Below are 18,472 nucleotides of genomic sequence, written 5' to 3' on the forward strand. Positions count from 1 at the left end.
GGGACACACACACACACAAACTACGTCGCTCTTGTTCAGAAGCGACCTGGCCATCAAAAATGATCGCTCAATAAAGCGGCTTGACATCGGTGGGAAATTTATAGCAGCCAAATTACTCTAAACGCACCACGGGGAAAGGGAGAACGCGCAAACTCCAAATATACAGCAGCAGCAGCAGGCGTCGGGGTTGAGTTCGAGCCCACGACCTCCTCCATACCAGGCGACGTAATCGACATCTGGCGAGATGTCTCTTAACGTGACCAAAGCCCCCACCGAGTCGGCCAAGCGTTGCGTGCAGAGGAGTTTATAAATCGGCGCACGAAGGCGCCTCGCTTTCTAGCGGCAACGGCGTCATTGGAATCCCAGCACGCTGGCGCGCGTCAGGACGACGCCACCTTTTTAAATCCTTTATATTAAGTTCACTTGCTTGGTTGCTTGCGCGCTTACGACCGTGCAAATCTTTCGGTCGTTTTTAACCCACTTCCCGTGATCCAATCGAGCTGACATTTTGCACAGACTCGTTGTGCGTGACAATTTATTTTCGTGAAAATGTTTTTCCAAAATTTTCCACTTTTTAGGAATTTTTTTTTCATATTTAATATAAAATACTAATGTGATAAAAATGAAACTCTTACTCAAGAAAAACAGAAATGAATAATAAAATAAAACCGATGCCTCGCATATAAAGGATTTAGTGAAAAACTTTGTTTTTATGGGTAAATTTTTTACTCTGCGCTCATTTCGTTACGAAGCCACACGTGGAACGTCAGCGGCGACGTCGCCCTGCTCGACATTTGACGCACATGCTGCTGGGATTCTAAGATAAGATTTTGCCACCGAAGAAAAAAAAAACCGTGGTAGTTCCCACAGAAGCCCCCCCCCCCCACCCAGCTTGCGGGGACGAAACGTCGGACATTCGTGACGACGTACGGACCCGAGGGCTGTACAACTCCGTACGCGAAAACGCGTGCAGCAGCAGAACGCACACAATGGACAGACAAGTGTGTGGCACCAGATAAAAAAAGTTCTTTATTTGTTCTCAACAATTATAATACAATCATCTCACCAGCGCAGCAGCCAACGTCGCACTGCGGCAGTGAGAACGGAGTGGAATTCACCTCCACGTGGCCACCACGAGCCAGCGGCGGGAAAACCCCAAGGGAATTTTTTTTGGCAAGGGGTCGTCCCGCGTGGCTGTCCATCCGCCGTTGACACTCGCTTTAAGTCGACCCCGAAGGGACGATTAGGCAGCTGACCAGCGCCGCGTGAGAGCCGGGCGACCTCTGGCCAGTGGACACTCCAAAAGTCAAAACATGCAAGCAAATAACGTGCACGCGTTTGAAAACACAAAAGTATTCCGTTCACTTTTTAAAGCCTCGAGCAAATCGGGCGAGCGAAACTTCACGTCTTCCGCCAAGCAAACGATTCTGTTTCGTCACGTTGCACACGGCTTCGCCGTTGTGGCAACATTTGCCAAAGGTATAAACACAAAACTATACACGGGCGTTCTTACATTAATTATATACAAGACATTCAAAAAAACAAGTGACCATTCCGCAATCGTATTTTTGTACGCCACGGTCTTGGATTTGCAAGGTGGATGCATCTTACACGAACGGCAGTGCGTCAAAAATAATTCCCACGCGCCAACAAAGCCAACGGTTTGCATTGGGATAACGGTCCGTCGGCACCCCCCAAATCAAATGCCGGAAATTCTACGCTCCTATGACGAGGACCGGGGGGGGGGGGTTCATAGTCCGAGTATCAACATTGGCAGTCCGGTTTCTGCAGATCGTCGGGTGTTTATTGTGCAGGGTGTAAGGTGTTCGTGGTGCAGGGAGTAAGGTGTTCGTGGTGCAGTGTGTAGGGTTTCGTGGTGCAGCATGGAGCGTGTTCATGGTGCAGTGTGTAGGGTGTTCAAGGGGCAGGGTGCTGATCGACGTTGTGCTCAAGTGGAATGCATCATGAACAACATCTGATACAGGGAACAAACAAATTAACTCGATACAAAATTGACAAACTATGTATTTTATAATCCCTTTCATAGATTTTTAATCGTGAATAATTGTTTGAAAGTTTGTGTACCTTTAATTATTATGTTGCAATGTTACATGTAAAGCGTTGGGGTTGCTTTATCGCAAAGGGGGCGCCCGCTGCATTAAATAAAGTTTGATTGATAAACGCAAGCTCCGTACACAAGATGTGCTCGTTTTATTAATCCCCAGCCGTTTTATCCGCTTGGGGGCGATGAGCGAGTGGATGTTTTACGCAAGTCAGTTGCGCGCCAGTCGGCGTGGCAATGTGTGCGCGAGCACTCCAGCGAGCGCTAATACGCGTGTGTGTGAGAGAGCATGCGTTGGTGCGCGAGGGTTTGAGCGAGTGCATGCGAGTGTAGGGCATGCGAGAGTGAGAAGGTGAGTGAAGGGACAGGCGAGTGCTGCGGGCGAGTGCTGTGGGTTAACCCCTCTCCCGTGGCCCAGATGACTGCAAGTTGCAGGGTGGGGTGTCCCCGCTTCACCGCTGAATCTTGGAAACGCGCAAGCGATTCAGCGCTAATTTTACTTAGAGGCATAGCGTCGGGTTTTATTTTTCAAGACGTTACTCACCGCAGAGAACTGTAGCGACACGACCGCCGCACTCTACGATAGCTGGCAGCAACACTGTGCCTCACGCCCTCCCCGCATGGCCTTGTGGGAGCATCTGTACCGATAAAGTTATTCTATTTTGGTTTTTCTTCTGGGTTAGGTTAAGAGTGTGCGAGGAGAATCAACGTCACGCGTTTGGAGTAATTGGCTGCTATAAATGTCCCACGTGAGAAGCCGCTTCGCGTTGAGGTATCATTTGTGGCCAGGTCGTTTCTGAAAAAGAGCCACATAGCTCAGTAGGCCTGACCTGCTAAAAAAGTTTTGTTTAGTTTCTACTGTAGTTTAGTTGATAGAATGAGCGAGTGGGTGAGCGAGTTGGTGAGCGAGTGGGCGAGCGAGTGGGCGAGCGAGTGGGCGAGCTCGCGGTGATGGGAACACGACAGTTTGTGGACAGAGAGAACGGAGATGGGGTACGGGTCGTGGGGGGGGTCACAACCTTTGACCCGTTCCTCTGTAATGTGGCGCAGGGGACGGCGTTGACCCGGCAGCCTCCTCCTCCAGGTGGTAACGGCACACGGGGCACGTGGCAGACTGCCGAGGGAGGGGAGGAGGAGCGTAGCAAAAATGAACCACACTCACCCGGGGACGCAACTCGTCACGGGCAACTCCCAAGTATCGAGGCCGCTCTATGCTGATGCAAGCCAAGGGCAGCGCTCACAAGGGCAGCGCTCAACTTCAACACAATTCCGGCGATGGGAATTCCACATTTCTATGACGGCTGGGGGGGGGGGGGGGGGCAATTTTTCCATTGCCCAAACATCAACTCTTGGTTTCCAAAACAGCAGTGCTTATTTTATCTACCAGTGAGAGATGATGGGCCGCGATTAAGGAGTTTCAAGCTTGCAACATTTTGAAGTGAAAATCCCCATGGGGTTATTTGCAAGTGTACGCGCATGGGGTTTAAGTCCCGAGCGGCCTCTCAAGTGGTTCAAAACAAAGATCTCAGTAGTGGCCATCACACAAAGACGGTGGCCACCGCATCGCGCGGCGCTTTCAGATGCGCTTCTGCGGCCGTCTGGAACGCTCTTCCTTTCGATATTTGGAAGCTGCTGGGAGCTGTGTATTTTTTAATCTTCTAGACTGAAGACTCATTTCTTTAACAACTGCTCTGTGTTTTAGTTTGGTGTCCTTCTCCCGCACCTCCGACACACAAACATACATGTACACACGCTCCCTGTTACGATTGTTGCAATGGAATCACTCAAGTATCTATAAATATAAAAAACTAAAAGAGTTTGTGCAAGGCTACCTTCTTGAGCCACTGCTCGATGCAGGACGTGTGGAAGAGATGGCAGCAGGGCAAGGTAGTGGCTTGATCTGTGCGCACAAACTCGCTGCAGCAAATGGTGCAGATCTGCTCCAATACTGGTTTTTTGGGTAGGAGACAAAATAGCAGCAGCAACAAGTCAATCCACGGGCAGACTTCGTCGAAGCGTTGACAAACTTCTCCGACGGGCGTGTTACCAACGCGTCTCACCGTCCACTCGCGCGGCACGGCGGGATCGGTCCCCGCGCAGGAATTCGTCCGTCCAGTGTCAGTGATAATCCGCCCTCTCGTTTCACTTTCTTATCTTGGCGGAATTTAAATAGCGTCTTAACCGGGGCACTTTACAGAGAATTAAGAAGGGTACGTAGAAATGTAATTGGTGGAGGTGAGGTGAACAAAACAGATGAGAGGAAGCAATGGGGGGAACATCTGTGATGATGCGTGAATTCGGTAAAAGCGAAAATTGATGACAGTGAATGATGATGAATGGATTGGTTGTCGCATCGTACGTAGCCAACCGTGCTAATCGGTGAAACAGTGTTAGTCTATGGGCAGTGTTGAGTCTATGGGCAGTGTTGAGTCTATGTGCAGTGTTGAGTCTATGGGCAGTGTTGAGTCTATGGGCAGTGTTGAGTCTATGGGTAGTGTTGAGTCTATGGGCAGTGTTGAGTCTATGGGCAGTGTTGAGTCTATGGGCAGTGTTGAGTCTATGGGGCAGTGTTGAGTCTGTGGGCAGTGTTGAGTCTGTGGGCAGTGTTGAGTCTGTGGGCAGTGTTGAGTCTATGGTGCAGTGTTGAGTCTATGGGCAGTGTTGAGTCTATGGGCAGTGTTGAGTCTATGGGCAGTGTTGAGTCTATGGGCAGTGTTGAGTCTATGGGCAGTGTTGAGTCTATGGGTAGTGTTCAGTCTATGGGCAGTGTTGAGTCTATGGGCAGTGTGAGTCCAGTGTTGCAGTCTATGGGCAGTGTTGAGTCTATGGGCAGTGTTGAGTCTATGGGGCAGTGTTGAGTCTGTGGGCAGTGTTGAGTCTATGGTGCAGTGTTGAGTCTATGGGCAGTGTTGAGTCTATGGGCAGTGTTGAGTCTATGGGCAGTGTTGAGTCTATGGGTAGTGTTGAGTCTATGGGCAGTGTTGAGTCTATGGGCAGTGTTGAGTCTATGGGGCAGTGTTGAGTCTATGGTGCAGTGTTGAGTCTATGGGCAGTGTTGAGTCTATGGTGCAGTGTTGAGTCTATGGGCAGTGTTGAGTCTATGGTGCAGTGTTGAGTCTATGGTGCAGTGTTGAGTCTATGATGCAGTGTTGAGTCTATGTGCAGTGTTGAGTCTATGGGTAGTGTTGAGTTTATGTGCAGTGTTGAGTCTATGGGTAGTGTTGAGTCTATGTGCAGTGTTGAGTCTATGGGTAGTGTTGAGTCTATGGGCAGTGTTGAGTCTATGGTGCATGTTGAGTCTATGGGCAGTGTGGAGTCTATGGGCAGTGTTGAGTCTATGGTGCAGTGTTGAGTCTGTGGGAAGTGTTGAGTCTGTGGGCAGCGTTGAGTCTGTGGGCAGCGTTGAGTCTGTGGGCAGCGTTGAGTCTGTGGGCAGCGTTGAGTCTATGGTGCAGTGTTGAGTCTATGTGCAGTGTTGAGTCTATGGGTAGTGTTGAGTCTATGGTGCAGTGTTGAGTCTATGTGCAGTGTTGAGTCTATGGGCAGTGTTAGTCTTATGTGCAGTATGTATGTTGAACTTATTTCGCACCGCAAGTAGCCAACCGTGCTAATCAGAGGTGCAGGGGTGAGTGTGTGGGTGAGTGTGTGGGTGAGTGTGTGGGTGTGTATGTACATATGAAGGAGGCTCGTGAAAGACGCTCCTGGGCAGTCGCTCGTCAAGAACAACCGAAGGCGGAGGAGCGACGCTCACAACAACGAGCGACGTGCCGGGCGGATGAAATGCAGCAAGTTGGCACAGTAGGAGGTACAGCTGGTGCATCTACCGGTCATCTGGGTCAGCCAACCCATGGCACCTGGGTCTGCTCCGTGACCTCCTGTCAGCAAGCCTTCGACACTTTACGTGGCCTAAAAGTGCACCTGGCCTGGCACAGGCGCCGTGGTGACGTCACTGTCACTCGTGGCAAATGGCGGGTATTGGTGTGTATGTTAAACTACTTTCGCACCGTATGGAGCCAACCGTGCAAATCGGAGGTGCGGGGAAGGTCAACAACGTGGAGAGTGGTTGGTGGCAGATACCATCGTCATTGATGAAGAAGACAGGCAGACTCGACGTGAGCTCGCTGGAGGCCGGGGTAGGCTGGAATTGAATCCCAGTGACGTCGCCGATGAGGGTATTCAGGTTAGCAACGATACTCTGCGTGGACAACGATAAGAAAAACAAAGAACCCTCAGAATAGTCTTAACAGACTGTCGGGGAAAGTGCTGTTATAGCGAGCACTTACGAAGGCCAGCACGGCACACGAACGGGGTGTGGGTCGCCAGCACCACGCCCGGCCCTCTGTCTCCCCTGTGGTGATGTTTGCACACTGTGTCAGGGTCGACCAAGGGGGAACACCAGGACCGGTTGAAATAATCGTCACTGGTGAGGGCCGTGAGGCAGGAATCGAACTCGGGTCGCCAGATGGTTATCGGAATTTTTGAGGCTCCCACAAGGCCATGGGGGAGGGCGCGTGGCACAGTTTGGCGCCAGCTATCGTAGGATGCGGTCGTACTGCTACGGTTCTCCGCGGTGATGTACAATGTCTTTAAAAAACACAACGGTGCTATGCCTCTATAAATACAATGAAGGCTGAACCAGTTGCGCGTTCCGAGATTCAGCGGTGAACGGGACCCCCCGCCATCCGCAAGTTGCAAGACGTCTCGGACCGGGAGAGGCTTAAGGGTGTTAATGGCCAATCAGTGAGCGCTTACACATGGCAGAAGACTGGAGCTCCCGGGAGAAAACCCAACCCACGCGTGTGTGCTTACCTCAATGGCAGACAGCCGATCTTCCAAAGGCAAGAGAGGAAAACGTCCCGGGTTGAAGACCTCGGCTTCCAGACTGAAATGAGCACAAAGACAAAGATCCCCCCCCCCCCCCCCCCATATAGCTTGAGTCGACTGCTGGGGCAAGTGCTATTATAGCGAGGAGCACAGCACGTATGATGGCTGGAACTGTGGCACACAGGGGGGTGGGTGGCCAGCACCACACCCCGCCGCCTTGGTCCCCAAGTAGCGATGTTTACTGCATGCCGCACCAGGTACTCATTTGAGGCCGAGTCGACCTAGGGGAGGCTCAGGACCTATTTAGATAGCGAGCGGGAATCGAATTCGGGTCGCCGGGTTCGTAGCGCAGTGTGCTAACCAATGCACCACCGCTCCTCACATGCACACGAACGCATTGTTTACTACTGTATACTTTACTATAAGACTGCTTCTCTACAATCAACTAAGAATGCTCTACAACTGTAAGAGATCACATTACGTCTTATATTACGTAGGCTTAGTTCCCTTCTTGAAAAGTTTCATGTACTTGGAAAATTTGGTGACACAGGGACGAGATGTTAACTACCTCGCCTGGAATACAGGAGGTCGTGGGTTCAATCGCGACCCTGATGCCTGCTGCTGTATATTAGGAGTTTGCGTGTCTCTCTCTTTCTCTCCCCGTGGTCGTGTGGATTTCTCTCTGGCTCCTCCCGTTTCATTTCCCCCCTCCACATTTGGAATTGACGTCACGCGTTTCGACCATTCGGCTGTCCATTTCCCGCGTGACCACGATGATGAGCCACTTCGCCGAGCTGTCATTTGCGATGGGCAGGTCGCTGCTGAAAAGGGCTACATATCTCAGTGGGACTTACCTGGTAACACAAAATAGTTTAGCCGAATAGTTTATTCTAACATCCATTTTACCATTAAATGAGAGGAAATGTACGCGGCAGACACTAGAAATTATACAATCGATTCTTGAATAGAAATATTAGGGAAATCTCACAAACTGTTAACAGTTCAACAGTTTAGTTTTGGTGAACAATGAGTTTCACTCTCCGATAACCGTCATATATTAAACGGATCATTTGCTACACGTTAAAAAATATACAAATCTCTCACCTGAAGTCGGACACAAACTCGTTGGTGGCCATTGCCGTGTCTGCGGAATTGAAGAAAAAGGCCTCCCCCTCCGAGGCATCATCGTCATCATCGTCACCGTGACCGTCATCAGCATCATCATCATCATCGCGGTCGGCGCCACCACCATCGCCTTCGTCGTCACCGTCGTCGCCGCTCAAGCGCAGCTCCTCTTCACGCAGCACCCACGGTGGCGGCCGCTGCAGGAGATTCCTGAGCGGGAGAGAGACGGTGGAGGGGGGGGGGGGGTGCCGGGTGTTAATTCGGCGTCGTTGGCGACAAGACGGCCTGCACAGATTGAGTGACGTTGCCTAGTCTCTGGATTTAATATGGTCATTCGGCCTGTTAAAATGATGGGACCGTGGAATTGCCAGTCCACCAGATCATCCCCACGCACGGCATGGGTTTTCTCCGGGCAATCCGAATTTGTCCCACGTGATGCCAACGATTTAACTGGCCAAGCACCCCAACGCGAGATCCTCCCAACAAACGGTGAGGCTTTTTTACTCTTAGAGTTTTTCGGTAAAGTCACGTAGGTAAAAATAAACAATAAAAATAAATAAAATAAATAATATAAATAATGTAAATAATAATAAATACACTGCACTTAATACAGTAAATTCAGCTGTGACGGTCCCACCTGATGACGGAGACTTGTGTTGCCTCCGAAACGTCGTGATTTAATATTTTATTTCTATTTGTGATTTCCAATATATTTATTATTTATGTTTATTATTTATTTTATACTTTTTATTTTCATTATGTATTTTTATTATTTATTTTTACCTACATGACTTTACCGAAAACACCTAAGAGTACGAATCCTTGCAGTCACGAAAGCTTCAAATCTAGGCGAGGCTTTTCCTCGGCAAGATGCTGGCACCTCCGATTAGTACGGTTGGCTACGTACGTTTGGCGAAAGACGTTCAACGCACGTGCGCGCGTGCGTACGTGCAGACGGGGCGGGCGCAAAAGCATCGGAAAAAAAATCTCCTACCTCAAGCCTTCTTCGGCGAGGGCGCCGACATCGACGAAGGAGGCGTCGTTCACGGACGTGGTTTCTCCCTCCGACTCGTCGCCGTCGTAGTCGTCGCCATTGAAGAGCTCCTCCAAGGAGCCGTCAACGCTCGACATTTGCAGGAAGGGTTGCCTTGCGGAGGAAGAACAACACAGACGCGTGAGAGACGCGCGAGTAATGCGCACGCGTGCGGTTTACAAGGGTAAAAGAGGCGGCCACCGACGCTGGCGCGGGCCGTGTCTCTGGACAAAACTTGACGCCAGAAACAACGCAAAGGAAGCCTCGTGATGTAGATGCTCACCCCGAGCTCTCATTACTCTGATAGTGCGTTGTCTTTGAACTGTGCGCCTTTTGGCGTCATCTGGTCGAGGACCATTTGAGACTAGGCTCTAAGAAAAGCTGCCTCTGGTGTGGACCAATCAGTTTCAAGGACAATGCATAAATTATCAGAGTATTGTTTTTTGTTTGCATTTGACTGCAAGTATTGTGGTTAATGTAAGCATGATTCCTTGCAAAAGGTGTCAGTTTTGTTGCCAGAAAAAAGAGGAAAAACCCTGTTAGTATATTTTGGTACTGGCAAAGGAGGCCTCGTGATGATGAAGTATATTGTACGCGGCAATCTCGTGAATATTCATGGTGTTGTGTGCACGCATACATTAATATATGTTCAACTTGCTTGAGAACCTGGATTAACTACAGGTAAGTAACAGTAGGGTGAGTGTGCGAGCGAGTGCAGGGTGAGTGTGTGAGCGAGTGCAGGGTGAGTGTGTGAGCGAGTGCAGGGTGAGTGTGTTTGAGTGTAGGGTCAGTGTTTGAGTGTAGTGTAAGAGTGTGTGTAAGGCGAGTGTGTTTGTGAGTGAAGGGTCAGTGTGAGTGAAGGGTGAGTGCGTGAGTGTAGGGTGAGTATGTGTGTAGGGTGTGTGTGTAGGGTGAGTATGTGCGTAGGGTGTGTGTGTAGGGTGTGTGTGTGTAGGGTGAGTGTAGTGTGAGTGTGTAGGGTGTGTGTGTGTGTAGGGTGAGTGCGTGTAGTGTGAGTGTAGTGTGAGTGTAGGGTGAGTGTAGTGTGAGTGTAGTGTGAGTATAGTGTGAGTATAGTGTGAGTGAGTAGGGTAAGTGCGTGAGTGTAAGGTGAGTGTAGCGTGAGCGAGTGTAGGCTAACTGTGTGCGAGTGTCGGGCGAGTGTGTGTAAGGGGAGTGTGTGAGTGCAGGGTGTAAACGAAAACTCGGCCTCAGGGTTTCCAAACACAGGGACTCTGCGGTGCGGGCTTAGTGTCAGTAATAAAAAAAGAGCTTCATAGCTCATCGGATTCCTCCAGTATGAATAAATATTGCGACCGCGTGAACGTACAAAGCACGGTGGTAACTGTTGATCGCGAGCAAGAGAGCCAAGTTGTTATCGTAGTCGTCATCATCATCATCAAAGTCATCCAAGTCATCCATGATGATGTGGCCCCGTTCGATGATATCATCGGCGTCATCGTAGTCGTAGTCCATGTAGGAGATGCTGTTGCTGCTGCTGCTGCTGCTGCTGCTACTGCTCCCGCTGATGAAGGGGACCCGCTGATCCGAGAGGGAGAACGTCTCCCAGCTCGAGTTGTCCGAGTCGCGCCCGTCGCCATCCTCCACTCCACTGTGCGACGCAGCGGCACACGCACACAAAGATCCCCCGTATAGCTTGCAACAGACTGTTGGGGCAAGTGCTGTTAGCAGTCGCACCTACAAAGGCTGGTATGGCACACGAGGAGGTGGGTTGCCAGCGCCACGCCCGACCGCCTTTGTCTCCCCAGTGGCAATGTTTTTAACACCACACCAGGTACTCAATTGAGGCCAAGTCGACCTAGGGGAGGCCCAATTGTCACTGGTGTTGGCTGCGAGTGGGAATCGAACCTGGATTGCTGGGTTCATAGCGCAGCGCACGAGCCGCTACACTACCGCTCCCAACAGCAGCACAAAGACAAACACTGTTAATCTATATTCTTGGTTCTTTCGGTAAAGTCACGTAGAAGGGAAATAATAAAATAATAAAAATAAAACATAATAAAATTTAATTATCATGACGTTTCGGCCACAACGCAAGCAGCCGTCCTCAGGTGAAGAAACAGAACACTGTTAATCTACTCGACACTGTGCAATGTGCGTGTTTGTGGTGTGCGAGTGGCGTGTGTGCGCGTGACGTTGATGTGTGCGTGTGCCGTGTGCGTGTGCCGTGTGTGTGTGCCGTGTGCGTGGGCCGTGTGCGTGTGCCGTTGATGTGTGACGTGTGCGTGTGCGTGTGCCGTGTGCCGTGTGCGTGTGCCGTTGATGTGTGACGTGTGCGTGTGACGTGTGCGTGTGCCGTGTGCGTGTGCGTGTGACGTGTGCGTGTGCCGTGTGCCGTGTGCGTGTGCGTGTGCCGTGTGCGTGTGCCGTGTGCGTGTGGCATGTGCGTGTGGCGTGTGCCGTGTGACGTGTGCGTGTGACGTGTGCGTGTGCGTGTGACGTGTGCGTGTGACGTGTGCGTGTGACGTGTGCCGTGTGACGTGTGACGTTGATGTGTGCGTGTGCCGTGTGCCGTGTGCCGTTGACGTGTGCGTGTGCCGTGTGCCGTGTGACGTTGACGTGTGCCGTGTGCCGTGTGCCGTGTGCGTGTGCGTGTGGCGTGTGCGTGTGGCGTGTGCGTGTGGCGTGTGCCGTGTGGCGTGTGCCGTGTGCCGTGTGCCATGTGCGTGTGACGTGTGCCGTGTGCCGTGTGCCGTGTGACGTGTGCGTGTGCGTGTGACGTGTGACGTGTGCCGTGTGACGTGTGACGTGTGCGTGTGACGTTGATGTGTGCGTGTGCCGTGTGCCGTGTGCGTGTGCCGTGTGCGTGTGCCGTGTGCGTGTGCCGTGTGACGTGTGCGTGTGCCGTGTGACGTTGACGTGTGCGTGTGCCGTGTGACGTGTGCCGTGTGCATGTGCCGTGTGCCGTGTGACGTTGATGTGTGCGTGTGACATGTGCGTGACGTGTGCCGTGTGCCGTGTGCGTGTGCCGTGTGCGTGTGCCGTGTGCCGTTGATGTGTGCGTGTGACGTTGATGTGTGCGTGTGACGTTGATGTGTGCGTGTGACGTTGATGTGTGCTCGTGTTCACCTGCTGTCTCTGTCCGACTCGGGCGACATCTGAGCCCACGGAGTGAGCAGGGACAACAAGATGGATGCCGATCCGTCCCTGTCGGCAGCCCCGTTGCTTCTAGCTTCCCCTCCGCTTCTTGCTTCACCATGGCCGCTTCTGGCTTCTCCACGACTGCTTCTCATTTCTCCAATGCTTCCGATTCCTTCAAAGTTTCTCTTTTTCCTGCAGCTTCTCGCTTTTCCTCGGCTTCTTGCTTCCCCGTTACTGCTCCCCGCTTCCCCGCTGCTTTCATCATCCCCACTGCTTCGTTCTCCCCTGCTGCTTGTCGCTTCCTCGCCGCCTCTTGCTTTTCTGCTGCTGCCTCTTGGGTTTGCATTGCGTCTCTTTTTTCTGCTTATGTTGACTTCTCTGCTCCTGCTTCTCGTTTCCCTACTGCTGCTTCTTGCTGCCCTAGTACTCATCTTCATCTTGCAGCGTTGTCCATCGCCAACAATTCTCTCTCCTTTGCTACTGCCGCTTACGATTCCCCCAACAGTGCTCGCGTTTCCGATTCTGCATCTCGCTTCCCCGTTGCTATTTCTTTCCTCTCTGCTGCTGCTTCTCGATTCTCGGACGTTTCTCTCTTTCTTTGTGCCTCCAATTCGTCCACAGCTGCTTCTCCCAACTCTGCCGTCCCTTGCATCCCTGCTGCTGCTTCTTGCTTCCATACAGCTTCTGGTTTCCCTGAAACCCCCCTTCTCTCTGCCGCGTCTCGCTTCTCGGCCGCTACTTGCTTCACCAGCACCTTGTCTTGTTTGCTGGAAGCTGCGTCCCGCTTCGCCGCCACTTCCCGCTTCTTTCTCCGGACGTTCCTCCGAAGCAGCAGTTGTGGCGGTAGCGGCGGCGGCAGCAGCAACAGCCGCCTCAAACATCGACCTGAAACCAGAAACGTCACAACCGCTGCTGCTGTCTTCGTTTGAAGATCTGCTGCGCTTGCTACATTTCTCTCGGACTTTCGGGATAGCGCCACCAGTAACGGCAGCAGCTGCGCCTGCAGAAGCAGCAGCAGCGGCGGTAGCTCCATCCCTCGCGACTCTGCTGCGAGTGGAGCGTCGAGTAGGCTCCCGCTTGTTAACGGCGAGCTCGCAATCTTCGTCGCTGTCGTATTGACCGCGAGGATGCTCGCCGGCGTAGCAGCGACCCCGCAGATCTGTCGGCAAACACGGTCGTGGTTCCATTATCTGGGCTCGTGGGGGCAAGGGGGTGGCCCCAATAAAACAAAAACAATCAAAAATACGTGTTGACTGAGCAATATAAACATCATACACTGTTTATCTACGCAGAATGGGGGTGAAAACAAAGAATGCGCCTTCTGTTTTAATGATTGTTAGAGTAATCAGTTTATTGCCGACGTGTTCGCAGTCACGTGGGCACCGAGTCACCTTTACCCGAGGGATGCACCTTTTATTTTTACCATCTATTAAACCTTCTCCCCCCCCCTGCTCCCCACCCTTTTCCAGCTCCCTCTCTACCCCCCATTATGCTAGTTATCTTACCCCTCATCCTCCCCTCCCCACAAAAGCTTTAATGTTCCCGCTCACAAAGGACCTGCATTTTACCCTCCGTTAAACCCTGGCGCCGATTTTGGGATTTTTTTCTTAATTTTATTTTATGTTGCCGAGTGATATACAGGGCCTAGATAGAGCGTGTTGCTGGCTGGTTAGCTCACTTGGTTAAAGCGTGGTGCTAATAACGCACAGGGCACGGGTTAGATTCCTGTACGGGGCCATGTGGTAGTTATTTTAATATTTGTATTTTTGTTTATCAAATTAAAACATTACAATTATTCATCATTAGAACCCTACCTCCTGCAATGGGAAATTGTTCATATGCAAATTTCACATGCACCGATTCGAAAAAAGTCCACGTTTGAAAATTCCCTTCACGTGCACCACCCAAATTCCCCTCCGCCTGCCTTTCCTCTCGCACACTCAGGAACACAGCGCACCTGACTCGTCGCGCCCTCGTCTCACGTGTGACGCAGTGGTGGCGGTGGTGGCGGTGGCAGCGGGAGATGTAGAGATCCCGTCACGGGGCGGTGACGGCGGATGAGGCGACGCTGGTGTTGCCGTCTCGGCGTCGGGGGCTACCCGCTCGGGCCGGAAGCCAACGTACGCGTGCCGGCGTCCGTAGCGGTGGCCGCTCAGCGTGGTGTGTCGTGCCGAAGATGCCGGCTTCACATACTGCTGCCCCATGGCCGCTACCGACGGCTGCTGCTGCCGATACTGCAACTGGGGGTACAGGCCAAGGGCATCAAGTTCGAGAGGTTATCACCGACTTGCGACTGCTGTCTCTCGATGCCAGATCTCGCAGCGACGCATGGACGTAAGTTGAACTTCTTTCGCACCAGACGTAGCCAACAGCTCTAATCGAAGTGCGGGGAAAGGACAACAAACTAAACACAACATTAAGTTCTAAAGAAATGAGTTCGTCAACCTAGATGATTTCAAAGTGCCATAGCTCCCAGTGGCTTTCTAATATCGGAAGTTTGAGCGTTCCAGGCGGCCGCAGAAGCGAATCTGAAAACGCCGCGCGATGCGGTGGCGACTCTCTTTGCTCGATGGCTACTGCTGCTGCACCTGGGGCAGAAGTCAAGGCGTCAAGTTCAAGAGGTCATCACCGACTTGCGACCGCGCTCTTTTGCTGCCAGTGCCACAGTCAACGCCGGATTGCCAACGCTGAGAGAGTCCCCGTGTAGTTTTGCGAATCCTCTTGTTGGTTTAGGGCACCACAAAGACTACAGTGGTGTACTCTCCGGCGCGGTCCATAGTTTGGTTTGCGTGGCCACAATCGCATACGACTGTGGCGCGGCGTCTTTAACACTCCATTTACGAAGGAGATGTGCGCCACAGGCCTGGTGATGTTCCGACGCCGTCGCCGATTGCTGTGACCCAGAGGTCGCAACCGGGTACCCGATACCCGTACCCTACCCGATACCCGGCTACCCGTACCCGGCCGGGTACGGGTACCCGTTTGCGACCCTGGTGCGGCCGGGTACGGGTAGGCCGTGAGTCACTGGTGAGTCACCGTTTGTCACTCATTTCGGGTAGGGTACGGGTAGGGAACGAGTGCAATAAATCTAGGAGCAAACCTGGAAAAGCAGTTTGCGAGTAGCAGCAACATCATCATCAACACCAGCTAACATCACACGCCTCGCTAAAGAGAAGCAGTTCCAGCCATCGCATTAGGGGTGAGTTAATTAAATGTTTGACCAAATTTTACAGGCTAATTTTTAAGTTGATCATTTTGTATGGCCCGCGAATGATGTTATAAATATCGAAATGGCCCTTGGCAGATAAAACATGTTCCTTCGCCCCTGGTCGAGACGTACACACGCATGGTGGACTTCTTTCGCACCGTACACGGCCAAACCCGTGCCCAACGGAGATGCGGTGGACGGACAACGCTAACTAAAAGTCTTGCTTTCAAAGTGCATTTAGCTATTACTACCCGATACCGAGAAGCTTCGTTTTTAACATTACACACACGAAGTAATTATGCGCATTAAGTCAAAGTATCGAGTATTTTAAAACATTTTAATCAGACTTTGATTTTCGGGCCTACCCAGCCCGCGGCGGCTAGTCGAGGCAGAGGCAATTTTTAGTTTTTTTTAAACTTTCTTTTTACACAACGGATATTCGCCCAACCGCGCTCGGCTGTACATCGCCCCGCGGAGCGCTCACCTCGAGGTTGAACTCGCGGCTCGGCGCTCCCAAAGCGCCGCTTTTGACGCGACGCGCTCGCGGCTCCAAGCGACAACTTAACGCCGACAAGGAGCCGTTTGGATTTCCCACTCTATATAAGTGGAGGCGCCGGGTGGGTGGGCGGGGGGAGGGGGAGGAGTTGCGGATCACGTGGGGCGCCGTTCGTCCAATCGGCGCACAGCACGCGCTTGTCCGGACTATGTATTCGGAAAGCCTTTTCGTTCCCATGGCGACGGTTACTAAACCACGTGATGGATCGTAACATCGTTGCTTTTGTTATTTTTGCTTCATAATTAGTTGAAGATCGATGCGTCACAGTTTTGCTTTTCGTAGCATGTCGTCAAATATTGTTGGAATAAAAAACGTATAATTTTAAGGCCTCAACACAGGCGTTGTTTCTCTGTGTGCCTATGTGTGTCTCTGTGTTATCTCTCTCTGCTTATGTGTCTGTCCATGTGTCTCCGTGTTTTGTCTCTCTCAAATTTAGCAACGTATATATTGTTTTTTAGCAACGTATATATTATTTTAAAATGACATCCTTCCCCCGTGTAGTACGAGTGATACATGGGTTTTAGACGAATCGGGTTGCCGGCGGGCCGGTTAGCTCAGTTGGTTAGAGCGTGGTGCTAATAACGCCAAGGTCGCGGGTTCGATCCCCGTACGGGCCACGATTATTTTTTTTTTAAGAATGTCTTATAATCACGTAGGAATAAAATATAAGAATTTTTTTTAATATAAAAAACTTTAATATTTTTTCTAAAATAAAAAAATTATAAGTAATAACATTGTTTTTAAATCACAAAGTTTCGGAAGCAACACAAGCTTCCGCTATCAGGTGGGAAAACCACAGCAAGAAATAAAATTACTGTAGTGGACAAGAGCCGTTCGTAACAAGATATTTCTTGCTGTGGTTTCCCACCTGATGACGGAAGCTTGTGTTGCTTTCGAAACGTGATTTAATTAAAATTTTTATTACTTTTAATAAAATATTTTTTTTTATAAAAAAAAGTTTTATTTATTTTATACCTACGTGACTTTACCGAAAGAACAAAAGAGTATGGAACATTGCAGTCACGAAAACTTAAGATCTAAACTAATACCACTATTCATCATTTTTAAACGATAAACAAATAGTTTTTATTTTACCAAGTAAGGCCCTCTGAGCTATAGCTTTTTTTAGAAGCTACTTTGGCCACAAATTATAGCCCAATTAAGTGGCTTATCGTGCGTAAACGTATCGCAGCCAAAGACTCTAAACGCGTGATGATGTCGATTCTGAATGTGGAGGGAAAAACCGGAGGACCCGGAGAAAAATCCACGCGACCACGGGGAGAGAGACACGCAAACTCCAAATACTGTATACAATATGGGACCTCTTTCAACATTTTTCCGGAAAGGTTAAAACCTATTATTATATTCTCATATCCAAATATACAACAGGCGTCAGCATGCCTGTCAACCCTTTATCAGTGCCCTACCTTACTACAGACCTTGTAAAACTCAACGTTCATCCTACAAAGTCACAAGGAAGAAACACAAATAGAGAAAAAAGTATGTTTCTAATAAACAAAAACATTTTAATGCATCAATTTAGATAATTGGTGTCAATGATGCTACGTACGATGCTGCTGTCTGTGATCTTGCATGCCCTCCCCACCCAGCCCCACCCCTCCCACCCCCCACCCAGCCCCACCCTCCCCACCCACCCCCTCCCCACCCTCTCCACCCAGCCCCACCCTCCCCTCAGCCCCACCCCTCCCACCCCCCACCCAGCCCCACCCTCCCCACCCAGCCCCTCCCCACCCTCTCCACCCAGCCCCACCCTCCCCACCCAGCCCCACCCCTCCCACCCCCCCACCCAGCCCCACCCTCCCCACCCAGCCCCACCCCTCCCACCCCCCACCCAGCCCCACCCTCCCCACCCAGCCCCACCCTCCCACCCCCCACCCAGCCCCACCCTCCCCACCCAGCCCTCCCCACTCTCTCCACCCAGCCCCACCCTCCCCACCCAGCCCCTCCCCACTCTCTCCACCCAGCCCCACCCTCCCCACCCAGCCCCTCCCTGCACGACGGACACAATAATCCCCTGTGGGCTGGTGTAACCAGGAGGTTCCTACCAGTAATATTTTCGTTTCATAGTCGCTGGGGGGAGCCATCTGCCCGGGTTCAAGCTGCAAAGGAATGTGGACGGCGAACGTGAAGCAGCAGCAGCATCATCATCATCAGCTGCTGCTGCTGCTGTTGACTGTCACAAGATGTGTCTGTACAACTACACACACACTGACACATTCATACACAGATAGCCTCCTCTGCCCACCCAGTGTAGCCTCGACAGACTGCTGGGGCAAGTGCTGTTAGCGAGCACCTATGAAGGCCGGCACCGTGGCACACGAGGGGGTGGGTGGCCAGCACCACGCCTGGCCGCCTTTGTCTCCCCAGTAGCAATGTTTACACACCGCACTAGGTACTCATTTTAGGCTGAGTCGATCTAGGGTAGGCCCAGGACCGGTTCAGATAATCGTCACTGATGTTGGTGGCCGTGAACGGGAATTGAACTGGGGTCGCCGGGTTCGCAGCACACTAACCACTACACGACCGTTCCCCACTCACACA

At 51.4% G+C, this 18,472-nt stretch overlaps 1 protein-coding gene and 1 non-coding gene across 2 annotated transcripts; one reads left to right on the plus strand and one right to left on the minus strand.

Annotated features, from left to right (window-relative positions):
* Window positions 1–1,012: 1,012 nt before the first annotated feature.
* LOC133345908 (filaggrin-like) lies at window positions 1,013–15,941 on the minus strand. Its single transcript, XM_061557063.1, has 10 exons — window positions 15,839–15,941; window positions 14,104–14,386; window positions 12,135–13,305; window positions 10,375–10,656; window positions 9,006–9,158; window positions 7,991–8,221; window positions 6,872–6,944; window positions 6,140–6,257; window positions 3,895–4,010; window positions 1,013–3,176 (listed from the first exon to the last, which is right to left on the minus strand). The coding sequence occupies exons 2-10, from the start codon at window positions 14,348–14,350 to the stop codon at window positions 3,075–3,077; spliced, it is 2,493 nt and encodes an 830-aa protein (XP_061413047.1). The 5' UTR covers window positions 14,351–14,386; window positions 15,839–15,941; the 3' UTR covers window positions 1,013–3,074.
* A 512-nt stretch (window positions 15,942–16,453) lies between these two features.
* TRNAI-AAU (transfer RNA isoleucine (anticodon AAU)) lies at window positions 16,454–16,527 on the plus strand. Its single transcript has one exon. It is a non-coding gene; the product is annotated as a tRNA-Ile (tRNA).
* The last annotated feature ends 1,945 nt before the right edge of the window (window positions 16,528–18,472 follow it).

The sequence above is a fragment of the Lethenteron reissneri genome, chromosome 1 (genome assembly GCF_015708825.2).
Source record: "Lethenteron reissneri isolate LAM-NWPU_2019-01 chromosome 1, ASM1570882v1, whole genome shotgun sequence".
NCBI classification, from domain to species: Eukaryota; Metazoa; Chordata; class Hyperoartia; order Petromyzontiformes; family Petromyzontidae; genus Lethenteron; species Lethenteron reissneri.

Bases quoted from the DNA above. Each gene is read 5' to 3' on its own strand.
- LOC133345908 (XM_061557063.1), bottom strand. From the start codon at position 14,350: ATGGGGCAGCAGTATGTGAAGCCGGCATCTTCGGCACGACACACCACG. The intron at 9,159-10,374 runs GTACGTTCACGC...TTCCTCCGCAAG, and splicing joins AACAGTTACCACCGTGCTTT to GCAACCCTTCCTGCAAATGT. The intron at 3,177-3,894 runs GTAGCCTTGCAC...CTCCCTCGGCAG, and splicing joins TCGAGCAGTGGCTCAAGAAG to TCTGCCACGTGCCCCGTGTG.